The 16,062-nt window shown below is 41.8% G+C and overlaps 1 protein-coding gene across 1 annotated transcript; it reads right to left on the bottom strand.

Moving 5' to 3' along the window:
- Positions 1–72: 72 nt before the first annotated feature.
- Positions 73–15,030, bottom strand: LOC105926776 (coatomer subunit beta'; the record flags this gene model as incomplete). Its single annotated transcript, XM_036134928.1, is given in 18 exon segments — positions 73–686; positions 783–1,751; positions 4,223–4,294; positions 4,701–4,881; positions 5,074–5,166; positions 5,258–5,472; positions 9,088–9,198; positions 9,489–9,696; positions 9,783–9,913; positions 10,029–10,172; positions 10,251–10,357; positions 11,334–11,422; positions 12,550–12,660; positions 13,126–13,325; positions 13,419–13,481; positions 13,483–13,562; positions 13,647–13,746; positions 14,838–15,030. Coding segments are annotated over 18 exon segments (3,151 nt in total), but the record flags the coding sequence as incomplete, so codon positions are not given.
- Between the last annotated feature and the right edge of the window lie 1,032 nt (positions 15,031–16,062).

The following is a 16,062-nucleotide window of genomic DNA, read 5'->3' as shown; positions in this document are numbered from 1 at the left end:
AGGAGAATAAGTACTATCTCCAAAAGAAAAGTTAATTTCAAATAATCTTTCCAGACCTGAAACACTTGGATGTCCATTTTTTATTTTTTTTTTATTTAAAAGAGACAAATAATACAACCAGAAACTGAAAGATCGAGGTCACATCAACCCTGGTCTTTGTTCATGAAGCCATCTGAGAAACGGCCAAAGTGTTCGTATTAGCTTGGAAATATAAATGTGCTTTGCAGCCCCAACATGAGAACAAGGCAGAATGCAGCACAGAATCACAGCTGTCTAACATTTCTAAACCTAACTTGTACTTAAAAAACAGATAAGACTGTCCTGCCTGTTAAAACCAAGGTCTTATTAAATGGCCTTCCTAACACCGATCAACGGTGATGTTTGAGAAGAACAGGTACGAGTTTTAACTTTGAAAAGCAGCCCAGAGTTTTCTAGCTATTCATTACAACCCCTTAACCTTTTAAAGTCTGAAATGAGTACATACTGTACCCATGTTTGCACCCTTTTTAGGGAAAGAAAACCTTATTGTAGCTTTTCTTGTTAAAAAAGATTGTTTAAGTTCTTTGGTCACAAAAGAAATGTCCAAAGTAGTTTTGCCTCCCCTATTCGCTCAGCAGATTCTCTTCTAGGTTCACATCTGAGGTATCGATGTCCTCCAGGTCAAAACTGTCCAAATCATCGAGGTCCTACAGTAGAAATTATCCGTGGTCAGAAATAGAGATGTGTTGGGGCATTACAAAAATTCTTGTAATTTAATTTCTAATAAATAACTTGCAGTTTACCTCATTGTTCATCGCTTCCTCTAGATCTTCTGCTGGTTCCTCAGATCCTTCAGAGCCTGCTTCCAGCTCTGCCACGTTCCTCTCTACAGGTGCCTCAGAACCTTCTGGTTCAGCCCCGGGAACACCGGCCACCTCTGGATCGTCCACAGTCTCTACAGGAGGTTCTGCTCTTTCTTCCTCTTGCTCAAACGCCCGTACAGGAACCAGCGTCAACACAGCTGCTGTGTCTTCGTCTGAGTTAAGCGGTGGATCAAGGCTCAAATCTGGAAAAGCTTGGACTGCGACTGATGGAACATCCAGCTGGGGACTTTCTGTGGGCTCCAAAGAGATGAGCTCCTCTACTGATGCAGCTTCTTTTACAACAGGAGTTTCACCAGTTGCTGCAGCGACTACGGGTGAGACTCGTGAGGGAATGATGCCTGTTTCCGGTTGATCAGGACTGAAGCTTTCCTCTAATGCTGCAGATTCTGGTGTAATTGGAGCATCGGCTTTTAAATCAGTGCTAATCAGCACATCTGCTGTTTGTGCTGCGGTGTCTTCGGATAAGATGTTTTCTGGTTCCGACACTGGCAGGGCTTCAGCTGCTGAAGCGTTTTCCTCAACAGTAAGCTCATCAGATGAGCCCACATCTTCCACTGGACTGGATTGTATGATATCTGCCTCTGTGGCAGGAACCTCAGCGCAGGGTTCCTGCACCAGGCGTTCCTCTGCAGAGACCAACGTCTCCGCTTTCATGATATTTTCACTTTTGACATCCTGCTCTAGATGACACGGAGAATGTGCTCGGTTCGGCTCAACATGCTTTTCAATTTCAGGGACAGTAAGGGGAGCTTCCTCTGTCTGACCAATTGTTTTCTCTGTCAGTGGAACGGGATCAGCGCAAGACTCGTGCTTTATTGGAAAGGCCTGTTCCATTACTTCTGCTTCTGAAGGTGCATCGCAGCTCTCGCTCATATTGTCCACTGCCTCCTGCACAACAAAGACCACAGAACAGTTGATCAAAAACCCTTCACAACTACCCTTAATGAAATCCTTGCACCTACACAACTTTTTAGAAGGGTAGCATTTTTAACCACTATATATATATATATATATATATATATATATATATATATATATATATATATATATATATATGCGTCTGCAGACGTTCCCAGCACAAGATACTGTAATACCCTTGCATCGCCACTGGGTAGTGGTAATGTCAAGAGACACCATTTAACTTTTCTTCAGTCAAGAAGTTTCCATTTACAGATTATTGCCAGTCACAGACAAGTTTGAAAACAGGAGTGGCTTTTTTTTGGTGCACAAATGCAAAATAGGGTGGTGTGGCATCATCTTACACAATTTGCTCACCAGAAAACTGTAATAAAATGCTTAGCCTGGTCAAGTAGTCCAAGAGAACACTTATTAAACAGTTATTTTTAAATTATATCACTGAAAGAGGCTGTGGGCTATACTGCTCAAAGTTTGTTATAAGATAAGATAAGATTGACTTTATAGATCTCACAGTGGAGAAGTTCATGAGTCACATCGGCTCAAAAATCAAAAAAAGGTGCCATAAGGAGGAAAGGTGCATGATGTATATACAGTGGATCGAGAAAAAAAGAAAGAAAGTAGAGATTTAAGATGACTTATGTACATTTAATCCATATGTACATATGGATTTGACGTTGTACATTAAAGTGGTACTGGGTAAAGAACAACAGTGAGGTAGTGAGATAACTATAACAGCTGAAGTCACTTATTTAACAGGATTATTGCACAGGGTATTATATAGTAATTGCACATTAGTTATTACAGTTATAGTGCAGCATTGTAAAGTCTGATAGCAGCAGGAATGAATGACCTGCGGTAGTATTCCTTTTTACAGGCAGGGTGTATAAGTCTGTCACTAAAGGAGCTGCTCAGCTCCTCTACAGTCTGGTGCAGGGGGTGGAAGGTGTTTCATGATGGATGTAAGCTTGGACAACACCCTCCTCTCAGCTACTTCCTCCACTGAGTCCAGAGTGCAGCCCAGGATAGAAGTCCTTCCTCACCAGCTTGTTCAGTCTCTTTCTGTCCCGCTATGTGCTGCCAGGGGCCCAGCAGACGACAGCATAGAGGAGGGCTGAGGCCACCACGGAGTCATAGAAGGTCTTAAGCAGGGGCCTGCTCACTCCAAAGGACCTCAGCCTCCTCAGGAGGTGGAGCCGGCTCTGGCCCTTCTTGTACAGAGCTTCGGTGTTGTAGCGCTCTTCTTAAGGCAGTTGTTTGTAAGGGACCTGAATTTCATGGATACCAGTTTTTTTCCCCCCCGATTAGTAACTAGGCTGTTTTGTGTCCTTTTTCATTAATCATTTCATTCAGTAAATTATTTGCTACTAGCTTTTGAAGTTCCCATCCAGGAAAAAGTAAAATCTATTACAAGGAATACTTTTTTTGACACTAAGATTGTTTATCATTTGGGAGATGTAGCTAGGGCAGGGATACATTTAGAACTTTAGCCAATACTTGGTAGAAGAAAGTTATTTCTTAAAAGGGGACTTATCATGTTTAATTCCTTCCTTTTCATATTTTCACAATTCAGTTGTGATGTATATAAAGTGGAACTGCAGTGCTTTGTTCTGACTTCCTCGTTATTGTTGCCCCACAGCGCCTCTTTTGCCTCTGTTTGGAGGAGCATCTGAGAGTAACTCGTTTTGGTGCTGTCTCTTTTATTCGAAATGAGGTAGTTCACACCACAGCCCCAACCCCAAACCCCCTCCAGGGCGTAGAGCGTTCCACTCCACCCCATTCGGCCATTTTTTGCAGTTGTCCACTTGTAGCCTCGGCATCCTTAAGCTAGGACTACAAAACCGCAACGAAAAAAATAAAAATGGCAGAGTCACAAAATTGGTAAGCCTTGCTTAGCAGTTCTGCAGCAAATACTGTGACATAATTGTTTAAAAATATATCAGAGAACAGAGAAAACTGAACTGACCCAAACAGAATATAAAGATACCTACGCAGCACCTGGACAGGCTACGTTCAACTTTTCTGCAGTCCTAGAGACACCAAGTACACAACCAAATGTATTGAAGGGCTAAAACAGGTGGATTTTGCATGATGATCATGTCCCCTTAACTGAATTGAGTAGAAAAAAAACTTTTTTTTGGAAAAGAAAAAGTATATTTTTTACTGCAAATATTGCTAAGAAATTGATTTTATACTGTAAAAGAAGTACGCAAAATGTAGGGATCTGCACTCCACACATTGTGGCATTGTTTCTGGAAACATCTGCACAGACCCAGTGTTCTCAGACACAACACAGAGTTTTTAGCAGTATGTTCCAACCAAAACCTCAATCTGCACGTGACCAAGGGTCGCAAAAGCAGCAGAAATATCTGTTTTGCCCATGACCTAGGTGAGTGTGTAGTGGGTCTAAAAGAGGCTGCAATGATGTGCAGTTTTCTCCTCACCTCTGGTTCAGCAGTCTCTCCCTTGGGAATAAAACCTTTGGATTCCTCCAGAACATCACGATCCTCGTTTGGCTTCAGAAAAGAAAAAAAAAAAAAACAAGCAACATTTAAGTCCATTTATCCATCAATCCATTTTATTCTACCTGCTAGAGCCTACGTAAGCAGTCAGTGGGCGTGAGACCGGGAAGACCCTCAAAAATTTTAGCAAATCAGGAAAAAAACGACTGCTTGCTCAGTACTTGGGTTAAAAAGGCCATTTAACCAAGCCTGGCTGTTTATGTACTTGGAAGCAGAAGTACTGATCCATGCAGTTATAGCCCCTGGATAGGCCACAGATCAGATTCAAATGAAAAACCTTACCACTCCGAGCCCACGGTGCTAAAACCACCATAATATAAAGCCTATGGGTCTAATTTAGAACATTTTCTCTTGCTATGGTTAAGTTCAAAAGCAGAGTTGTTCAGATTCCTCCACTGACCGTGACGAGGGGATATTCTGCAGCAGGTCTGACCCCGACATGAGCCTCCTTCAGGTACTGCTGAGCCAGCAGGGCTTGCTGGAGGCCAGGGAACAGGTTGCTGTACTGGCCGGGGTCGGCCAAGGCATCTGCTGCTTTCTGGTTAACCTTGGACAGGTTTTCCTTCCACAGCTTCACCACCCTGGGGGAAGAGAGACAAACCCAGGACTTGCCAGTGAGCCTCAAGAAATCAAACTTCTTGACTTTTTTTTTTTATCTATCCTGACCTTGGGAAACTAAAAGTAAGAAGCAACTTACAAACAAAGGGTTGAATGCAGAAGTTCTGCGGGGGAACAGCATTAGAAAGTTAAGCACCGATTAGAAACTCTTTTACCTTGAGACATGGCTGGGCATGTACGTTCTCGCCAGGAAAGCGGCCTCGGGCAATCGATCGGTTTTAATAAGCAGCTCCAGACATTTGTCGGTTCTGGGAAGAAAAGAAAGAGTAACAGAATACCACAGAAACAGAGAGAAAAAACAGTATAAGATGCTGCTTTGGACGCTCCAGAAACACCCACCTTCCTTGCATGAAGTAGGTGAGGAAGGCCACGTTGGTCTTCCCGTCCTTCTCTGCCCCCTCGGCCAGCTTCCCCACCATCTCTGCGCTGCCCGAGGCGGTCGCCAGCAGCAGCAACCCACCGTAATCCTGAGCTTGGTGCAGACACTCCTGAGCCAGGCTAAACTGGCACCTTGTAGTGGCGGCCTCGGCCAGCTGCTTCCATTTATGCTCTGACTGAAGCCCCCACATGCCGAAGAGCCAAAAGAGACAGGAGAAAAGACCGTCACAGGAGGAAAGGCAAGAACCTCAAGAACAACGTGAAGCTGTGCGCTGTTAGGGCTGGGGTTCACCGTCCCAAAGCGACATACGTATATAACTCTCTCTTTTGGATGGAACACAGTTGTGGCTTAAAGAAAATCTGCAAAGACAAATTAATTTAGATTTTTATTATTATTATCATTATCAAAACCTCCTTAGAATAAAATTTACAGGTGAGAAAAATTTACAAAGTCTGGAGAAGATGGAAAACTGTCAACATTTATGTCAAAAGAGCACAGATATCTGCAGCCCTGAAAAAGCCAGTCTTTCTTTGGGTAGCCAGAGGGATTTTTTTATTATGGAAGATGTACAGTTTTTGCCAGAATATTAAAAAAAAAAAAATAAATATCGACTTGGAGGAACTTTGACTCTTCTCTGACCTCCCTCTTCAGACACTAAAGGCCCAGTTCCTCCGGCTCTTATAGGTCCTGCTTGCTTACGAGTGTTTCAGGAGCAGTTTTATTTTCAGGGCCAGCCTCGGTTTCTCCGGCCCTACTCGGGAGCAGGGTCAAACCGAGTTGCTTTGAGAGGAGTTTTGATGTGAACACACTTATTTTCAGCGATCAGCCAAGGGACGAGGAGAAACGAGATGGTTTTTCTCAGAGGAAGTCCAGAAAAACCGAAAAGCGGAAAATAATTTGACTATTTACAAACCATTAACCACAGCTGAAGTAACAAAAAGAAAAAGAATATGAGCAGTTTTCTATTTGTAAATGCGCTGTATCAGATCTGTAGATTTACAGAGGCTTTCTCTCATTTTACACACACACACACTGGATGGACACGTCTCTGAAGCATCTGTCTGCTGACACAGCTGCCCGCAGCCTGGGAGTCAGCGCAAAATCAAACCTATAAAAAAACGTCAGTCTGGTTAAAAATCTTTTGCGCTACTAAACATGTTCTCCTCGCTCCCATCATGGCTGAGGCAAAATATCTCACATATAAAGCTGTAGATTTTAACTGTGACTGACAAACACCCGGCCACAGCAGCGGTCTGCTTTGGCAGAGGTGCCCGCTTAACGGAGCTCGTACTGAGCAAAGGTGTGAAAGGTCTGACACAGAAGCTCGCTTGCTCTCTATACGGCTCGTCTCCGCCTCTCCGCTTCTGTCTCTCTGTCTCAAACACAGTTTTAAAGCAGAAACCAGGACAGAGAAGCTGTGCCTTATTTTATTATTAGTTAAAACTGATGTATGATCCAGATATTTTAAGGAGTGGATTACTCCTTAAAAGAGGATATTGCATATACAATTATAGAAACATTGTTTGGATTTTTTTTCTTTTATTTGTTTTATTTATAATGAGGTATTTTTTTGTCATTTCTCGCAGATTTGTCAATGTCGCAAACAGGGCGTGGAGAACGGGGAATAAAGCCACCCTTAGGAGGCGTTTCCCTCTTCCAGGCATTTCCAAGCCGATCGAAACACAAACCGCGCAAAGATAAACCGAGCAGAGAAGAGTGGAGCTGGGCATGCCAAACTAAGTAGGGTCAATAAAACAGCACCTTAACACCCCTCACCGTGTGTTGGAGTACAATCCTTTTAACCGGTTGGATCTGGGATCCCCTTATTTTGGTCTTAATTCATAACCATAATCATAGTTACAGGTAGGAACGTAGAAGGACAGGTACATTTTGAGCTCTAGTGTTTGGCTGAGGTCCTTCTTCACTTCGGCCGACCTCAGCAGTAGCCAGAGATACCCCTAATCCAGCTAGCCATCTACCGCTCCGTCCCACCATCGCTTGTGAACAGGACACTAGGATACCTGAACTTCTCCGTTAGATGCAGAGACTCTCGACTCAGAGACACCTGGTCATGGTCATGGCCTCAGATTTAATGGAGCTTACTCTCATTCCAGCTGTTAAGCAAAGCACAGCATGAAAAACATTTTTTTTTGCCTCAAAATTACAAAAAATACATCTTTTTGTGTATGTCAGCTGTGTGATCTCAAACAATAGAAATGTGTTTATTGAAGTTTAATTAACAATCTAAGTCAGGTATACCATTTATTTAGCTCAAAGTAGAATGTACTGACCAAGGTAGACTAATGGGACTTTTCCATGGACTCCACACCGCGTGCTGAGAGTTTTTCAACTGGCTTTTTCCCCCCACATGATTGGCCGTGTCTCTCTCTTTCTCTCTTTCTGTACATTCACAATGTACATTTGATCATGTTAGCTTGTTGTCTCAGTAAACAGAGATGTTGAGCATGTGCAGCGTTTTGTTCTTTTTTGTTTGTTTTAATGCTAGCCCTATAGCGCCCTGCCCAAGGCGCCAAGTGTCATGTGTCACGAACACTCTGTAAATACATTTTTCCTTTGCTTACGGATTAACCTCCTTTACCGGTTAATTTGGAATGGAGGCTAATGACGCTACAGCTGGAATCTGTAATATAGGTCCTTATTCAGTGCTCTTTTTAGAAAGAATTTGAACAAACATATCTTGTTCAAAATATAAACTAGTTAAACTGATGAGACCTGACCTAATGTGGGGGACCCTTAATGTAGTGATTGTATAATTCAACATTTTGGATGTTATATGCACATTACAATCACTTTAAAAAGGGCCATGGCAACAAGTTTTATTTGTCTGAGGTTTTTGGGGGAATAATATGATTTGTTGTGTGCTGATAAAGCTGTGTAAATTTCAAAAGTGTGTACCAAAGAACCAGCTCAGGGGTGGTCACCTTTGACTCTTTGCTCAAAAATGGTCAGATCAGAAAGGAGTTAAATTGACTACATAGGTTATATTCTACATCATTCATATTCTCCATCCAAAGCTGACCATCAAGAAAGGCACGTTTGACGGGTTTTTCAAATATGGTAGTAGCTGCATATCATTACCTTACCCTTTTACTGTGGAGGGACATTTGGCCTGACAAAACAAGCTAACATTATCTTTTTAATTAAATTCTTTGGAGAATTTACATATGTAGCAATATCAGCTACATGAAACGGCTTATACAGTGATGTTTTGGCACCTTTAAGTGATTTGTTTCCTGCTTATGGAGGTGTTAAAAACTGATTTAGTTGTTTTTGTTGCAACAAAATAAAAAGGCACATATCAAGTAGAGTCAAAGGGAGAAAAGAGGCAGCAGATTGGTGTCTTTCGCATCCACCACAGTGGAATGATTAAACGGTAAACAGAGATTCTTTAAAACACAGTTTGAGATGCACCAACACTTTGTTGTAGTTATAAACACAAAATAGGCATTTTCAATGATTTTTTTAGCATATAAATCGCACTATGTATAAAAGTTAAACCTGGATTTCTTTTTATTCTACACTGATCCGAATAATTGAAAACTGCATGTATTTATACAGTCTTTAAGGCTTTAATCTATGTGTAAAAAAAATATATTATTGTGCAGAGATGCAGGGGTGGGCTATATGTGCCATTTGTACAAGAACTGCCTATGAAGAAAAAAAGAAGAGAGAGAAGAAAAAAAAAAAAGATCGGCCTCTGAGCAACTTTTTAAAGCAGTACCCAACGGCAGCTGTATACGGAACGCTCTAGCATGAAGCTTTCACTGACCTCTGCCTCCAGTGCCAGTTCATGCGCCGTCCTCAGCTCACCCAGCTGCAAAGCCAGCTCAAACTTGTGATCGGGGTCAGTGGACACAGCCAGCGCCTGCTGTCTGAAGCCCTACACAACACAAGAAAACACATAAAACCGTAAAACCTTCTTCTTCCACGCTGACAGTGGGCTTTGATTGGACACAGTTGAATGTGAGGCGGGTATACATAAGGACCAGGAAAAAAAACGACTCTTGCCATCATGAATAAAAGAAAACCTTTTTGCCCTGAGGATTGCCTCCATCTGGCTTCCTCATGTTTTCTAAACCTTAAATGTCAGTGGAACAAAACCAGGTTGGCAGTCGGTTCAAGTAAAAATGATGAACTTCAAATGGCTGAATGCTGAGAGAGCACTGGTACCTGTTTCTCCAGGAAGTGGGCGACCCTGGTCCTCTGCTCCAATGGGATTGTGGGAAGGACCCTGTCAGCCGTATTGAAATCTTTCCTCATGACAGCTGTCTCATATTCCAGCACAGAGAGCAGCAGGGAGTAACTGATGATGTTGAGCTCCTTATCTCCTAGATAGAGACGGTCGTCCTTTGGGATGTAGCCCAGCAGATACATTGTCCTATTCAAACATTTTTACAGTAAAATAGTATCTTAATGGACCCTTTTTTTTCTTTGGGCCTATACAAGTTAATGAAAATATGCTACCTGTCCAGGTGAGCAATAGTTATGATCTCTCCTCCAACATAGTAGTTGAGTCTGTTAACGGAGCTGGTGTAGATGAAGCAGTCTCCCACCCAAAGGCCCGTCTTTACGACCTCCTGGACCTCACCCAGCACCTGGCAAATGTGAAGAACAAGACAAACAGAAGCTAGGAAAATAATATTTCTTTTCTATTTTGTAAATGTATCTTACAATACAGTTTCACAACAAACCACCAGAGACAGCTCTAACCTCAAAAGCATCTTCTATCCCATCCTCTGTCAGCATTTCCCTAGACTCCTGCGCTGTGGTCACTCGCTCCATCAGGAACCGCAGCACAAAGAAAGACTCTTCTGTAGCAATACACACCAGCTCCCCAGAGTCAGACCAGAAGATCTGCAGGCACGGATGGAAAACTTACGAAACAGCTGCAGTTATAATATGAGCACTGACACTAAATGGACTGCGACGGACATGTTTAGGTAGGATCTCAACACGGCGGATCAAATCCGAGGTTTCCCAGCCATAGAAAGCCAATCCACTGTTTGACCTCACTCCCAGTAAGAAGCCACCAAAGATGCCTGGTGGGAAGAAAACTACAATGATTTTTGGTTCAGTAGATTTTTTTTTTTTTTTTTGTCACGTTTGAAAAGAAAATTGCTTTTATAGGCTAGGCAGCAAAGTAGTGTAAGTGGGTTGCAGCCATGGAAAGCTTGCCATATCCTCTCCGCCAGTACCAAACAGCTTTTTTTGGGGCGAAGTATCGTAGTGCGGGCCAGCAATCTCCTCAATGGAAAAACAAGGCTTTTCATCACTGGAGGCAACCTTGGTACAACGAGTTGTCAAGATGAGATTCTGCACCCGGTGGAGATCCCACATCTTTACTCCTAGGGACCAAACTCCATCCTCTAAGATGACAATGCTCGCCCCCGCAGAGCAGGGTTTATCCAAGGCTACCTCCAGAATTCAGGTGTGTGTGCAGTCCTGACCGTAACCCTCATCAAATAGCTCGGGTGAACTGCTTGTGCCATAGTGACCAAGAAGACCACATAAGCTGACTTGAAAAAAACATCTGGCTGAGGAATGGTACGTCCTCCCAGAGCAGTGTTTGACCAGGATGAGGAGGAGGCGCCCGGCTGTTGTGGTCGTGTAAGCTTCACCCACACGCTGCTGAGACCTCTGTTTGTTAAATTGCCAGTATGTATCTATTCCTTCAAACTTTAGCCATCCAATCGAATAAACAACACCAAAATAAAAATAAAAAGATAGAGTCTAAGAGTCCAATAAGCAAAATAAGCTTTGTGGCTTTTCATGGGTACTATCCATAAAAAACACTCAACTCTGCTGCTCAACCACCAAATGCACCTTTCTTACAAATGTGGCACAATTTTACAAAGTTTTAAATGGTGTACGGTCAATTGTCAACAATGAACAAAAAACATAATCGACCAAACACATTTCTTTAGTTTTCTGCTAAGTATTTTTCTACTTTTTATTAATGTTGCACAGATAAATATAGACATAAAAAAGTTATTTAAATAGAAAAAAAAAACTTACAATCAGCTCCAAAACCAGGTTTGAAGGTCTTCTTCTCTTTAAAGTTTTTAAATATTTTCACTACGCTGTTGCCCTCCCTAATGGCATACCTGCACACACAAAAACAACAAAAAGCAGCGGGTAATTTTAAATGACGAGTTTAATGATGTTGGGACAGAACTTGGGCGGCTCACACCCAGTTAGTTGGGTTAGACAACATGCTAGAAGGAGCATCAGAGACATCAAAAACCATTTTGAGCATGACAACAACTTATTCAGACCTCATAGAATCTCAACAGGGTGAAGTAAGAAATAAAGTTAATACCAGAGGGTTGTTTTAACATTAGGGGAATGTATTCACTTAGGGTACCATTAGCCTATTACTTGCTAAATAGTTAGCACAAGCTAGTGCTAGCCAACATTTACATTTCGACTAAGGAATCAGTCATGAATTCAATACAGACAGACTATATTTGATGCAGGGTTTTATAAATAGTATATATGTCCCTAGAATTTGGATATGTAAATCTTTATTTCTCAATGTCAGTGGAAGCATTATAAGATTGTTGTCTTTATAATAATCCTTTACTTTAACTTTAGATATTACTTATTTAGTTATCCATCAAATGTTTTTTTTTCATCAGCATTCGTTTTAGTCACATTTTGGGTTGAATACCTAACCCAGTATTATAGCTCAACCTCTTAAACCAACACTTGGTGGTAAAACAAGCTAGACTATGTTTCAGACAGGACTGGTAGTTAGCAAAATAACCTAATCAGGAAGCCAGGATCGAACTCAAACTTTTACTCTGGAAAAAAAGCAAACGTCAGTTCATTAAATTCAGTGATTCCCGAACTTTGCAGTTTTACACCCAGAAATCAACAGTGGATACAACTTGGCAGCGATAATTAACTAGGAATACAGCACTAACTAGTTAAACATGGATGAAATGCAAATCAAATTACCTCAATTTTTGTTTTTATCCATTTATAACCATTTTCTAAATCTTTTGCAACATTTATATCTTAAATTTTATTCTCTAAGTGATCATCTTGTTGTTTCACTTTGATTTCTGAAGATCTCAAGATCCCACCCTTGTTTACTGGCACTGCAGGGGGGTCCAAACCCCAACATTTTGGAAGCCACTACAATCATTTTATCAAAACCTCAGGGAAGGAACAAATATTTTCTAAAATTCTTTAAAAAAACTGACTTAATTGAATTGATAGGACTTACTGCGAGGTGTCGTGTGCCCAGACAAACTCCTGAGCAGAGCCATAGCTCTTGTTCCTCAAGGCCATCGCAGTGTAGATGATGTATTCCCCATCTCCACACACCACTACAAATCTGCCAGAATACAAACACACAACCACATACAGTAAATGTCCAATTAAAAATCTCAGTCAGAATAAATGCCAAGCTATGTTTAACAGAAAAAAAAAAAATCATTACCAAGAAAATTTGACTCACATGAAGCATAACATAAACAAATATGAGGTATAACTCAAACAATCGGTAGATATGGAGACAGCGCACTAATCGTAAGCATTCCTGCTCACACAAGCCTACCATTTAATAAGAAATACAAATGATCATGCTTAATGTCTCCATATTGTTTGATTATTTAAAGCTCGCAGGGTACTTGAGTACTTTAGGTGAAGTTTAGGTAGCCCGTTGTGGGTGCAGGTGTCCAATAAAGACATTTAAATACTAACAGCAGATTTAAACACTGGGCGGCTGCATACGTCTCCTTGTTGGGTCACAAATGATGACTGCTTTAGCCAAGTTCTTCCCACTATGCTGTGGCTTTACCTTCCATTGGGGCTGTGCTGGATGGTTTGTGGGTAAACTTCACAGCTGCCCATGTCTTTGACACCAAGTGGGAGCTTCTCTCCGTCCTGAATCTCAGCCTCTCCCAGCACCTTAAGGTTGGCCTGCTGCACCTCAGAGTGACGAGCCCAAATAATTTTCCCACCAGAGTCCATGGACATGGCCGGCTCCTCGCGACCCAGCTGAAAGTGGGGAGAAATCAGGTGGATAAATCTAAATATACCTTAATGAAAATGTAAAGGTAGACGCATTCAGAGCTCTGAAGGAGCACACACCTTAATGAGGATGCTGCCTTCGTCATAGCCCAGAGCCACGTTGTTGGAGCCATGCTGTCCACATTATACACCACACCCGCTCCATCCCGTAATTAAGTGTGTTTTCGAGTCGGTAAGTGTTGGAGTGCCAAACTCTGACGGTGCCTGCGGATGTGGTAAAGTGGTAAAGTGAAACCAGGTCAGTGTGCTCATTGTGGCTCAGTAATAACTCAGACAGGTTTTACCCACCGTCCTCAGAGCCTGTGAGAATGACGGGCAGTTCGGGGTGGAAGCAGACACAAGTCACATTCTGTGCATGGCCCTCCAGGGTCTGAACACATGTTTTGTTCTGGTAGAAAAAAAATATGAGAAAAGATACAGGCTGTATATTGTGGTATTGATCCAATCTACTGGGGATACATGTCATTCATTAATATGTTCAGTTTTCAGGTGGAAAACCATGACTCACAACTTTTTATAGTTTGGAGAAATGATATGCTTTAATATTACTATAAGACTTATATTCTCCCTTTTCCAAATTGCCATGAGGGTTTGTTAAAATCCCATTATCCACACGACAAAAGTGTTTATTATAAAGAAAAAAGGATGAAATCTAACTGCAACTGATACGATGCTGCCTGTCAATCAATCCTGGAGGCTCGTTAGTAACTGGCCAATCGGTGATCACAATTTGTCCCTTTCCTTGCAGTAGCTGCAGGCCCTTTACCTCCAACCACGTTGTTGGGATTTTACACTAGCAATGCATTGCGGTCAGAGGGATTTTGTTACAAAACATAGTAAAGTAGGGCTTCCTTTAGAACTGCCTAAATTCTCCCTGGCCAAGATTCAGCAAGGAGTCGGAAGCATTCCTGAAAGATATGTGGTCCATATCGGCATGACGGCATCTCACAGTTGTTGCAGATTTATCGGCTGCATCTGCCACATCTAGGCCTGAGCGGACCAGACCACCGCTGAGCTGTTTTCCTCTCATTTGAAGCTTGAGTTGATGGATTCCTCAGGCTACAACACTCAGCTGACCAGGGATTGAATCCAGATTAAAACTTCTGTGGACTCAAAGCCACATGTTTGCCGGTGTCAGAACGTTTTTATACTGATAAACAAAAGAAGGATGTTCCAAAGTAGATCATCAATATCAAACATAGCTGTATCTTAATAAAAGGTCTACTGTAAATATGTGTTGAAGGATGTTTTACCCTCAGTCAAAAGATCCTTGCCTTTTGTAGCCCTGGTTTAAACTCAATTTCTATGAAATTAAAGTTTTTTTCTTCCTTTTTCTTTTTTGTTATACTAACTACAAATCTGTATGTGGTATCCCGCAATACCTGCTCCTTATTCTGTTTATTACCAGTGGATCCATGTTTTTTGCAAGCGTAAAAGATTCATGAAAAAGTCAAACCAGCCTAGTGTGCGTTTGGTTACCTGATAATCCCAGATCTTCACAAGGTGATCGTCGGCTCCTGATATAAGGTAGGGCTTGTCTCCTCCTCTGTAGTAATCAATGCAGTTCACTCCCTTCTCGTGACCCTCAAGAGTGAAATTGGGAGTCTTGGAGCCCAACTGCCACACCTTCAGCACAGCAGGTGAGTTGTTAGTCAGTGAATATCTGAGTCGGCTGAAAGGAACAGCCTGTGTTCTGTTGATCGGGCAGCGACTGTGTCTGTGTCTTAAGCTCAGTGTGCTTTAGGAGAAATTTCCACCTAAAGGTACATACCTGATATAAATTGAATAAAGCTGCTATAAAAGTTTAAATATAAGGTGTTAGCATTTGCGTGAAGCTAAGGCATTAAAGAATATTTTTCAGGTGGAACCACTGTTGTCACTGTCTGATTTATATCGGATAAAAAAAAGAGACAAAAATCACATTTCCTGAGCCTCGCCTAAAGATGTTTCAAAATAAACACTGCAAAACCCTTTTGAAAATATAGGAAAAGCATCAGACTTTGTATATCCACATATTAAAAAGTGCTTGTTTCCATTATAGGATTCCTTCTGCAGATGACAGAACCTTTGGTAAAAAGATCTACCATGTGTTTCATCATGTACCACTGTGCATGGCATAATTCAATAAAAGAGAAGAGAAAACCCATTAATGATAACCCATATCTTCTTACACACCTTCTAGTGCAGCCACGCTACACCTCTGCGTTTTTATGACGGACGTTGAGAAAAGAAGCAGTGCAGCTATGGGAAAGTGCCCGTGTTCCCCTGGGCACACAGCTGCAGTGAGTGGCAGTTTTGTAAGCCCCGTTTATGCAGGGGACATCACTTCACTGGGGAAACATGGGACAAAGAGTGCTGTATCTTGTTTAAAAGGTAGGAGGACTCTCTTAGTTTCCAAAGATACTGACTGGGGGGGTTGGGAGTTAAGCATGACTGTACAGCGAAGCATTTTTTCTGAGAGGGTCAGTAATGACACACGTTTAAAGGAAGGAATAAGTAGTAATGACACATGGTGTTTCAATTGGAACAACATACACAACTGACAACAGTTCTATGCTGTTCCTCAACGGTCCGTTGCTGCTGTGAAAACCCCTACTAATATATTTACTTACATTTAGTAGGTCCGCTTCTCTTACTGGCTTCCATGTTTTCAGACTCTACTCTTTTGACAAGAAAAAATACACAAATGCACATTCTCTTTGGG

Source organism: Fundulus heteroclitus, unplaced genomic scaffold (assembly GCF_011125445.2).
Source record: "Fundulus heteroclitus isolate FHET01 unplaced genomic scaffold, MU-UCD_Fhet_4.1 scaffold_941, whole genome shotgun sequence".
Classification (NCBI taxonomy): Eukaryota; Metazoa; Chordata; class Actinopteri; order Cyprinodontiformes; family Fundulidae; genus Fundulus; species Fundulus heteroclitus.
Note: the sequence above shows the minus strand (reverse complement) of the source record. Positions and strands in the feature narration are given on the sequence as shown.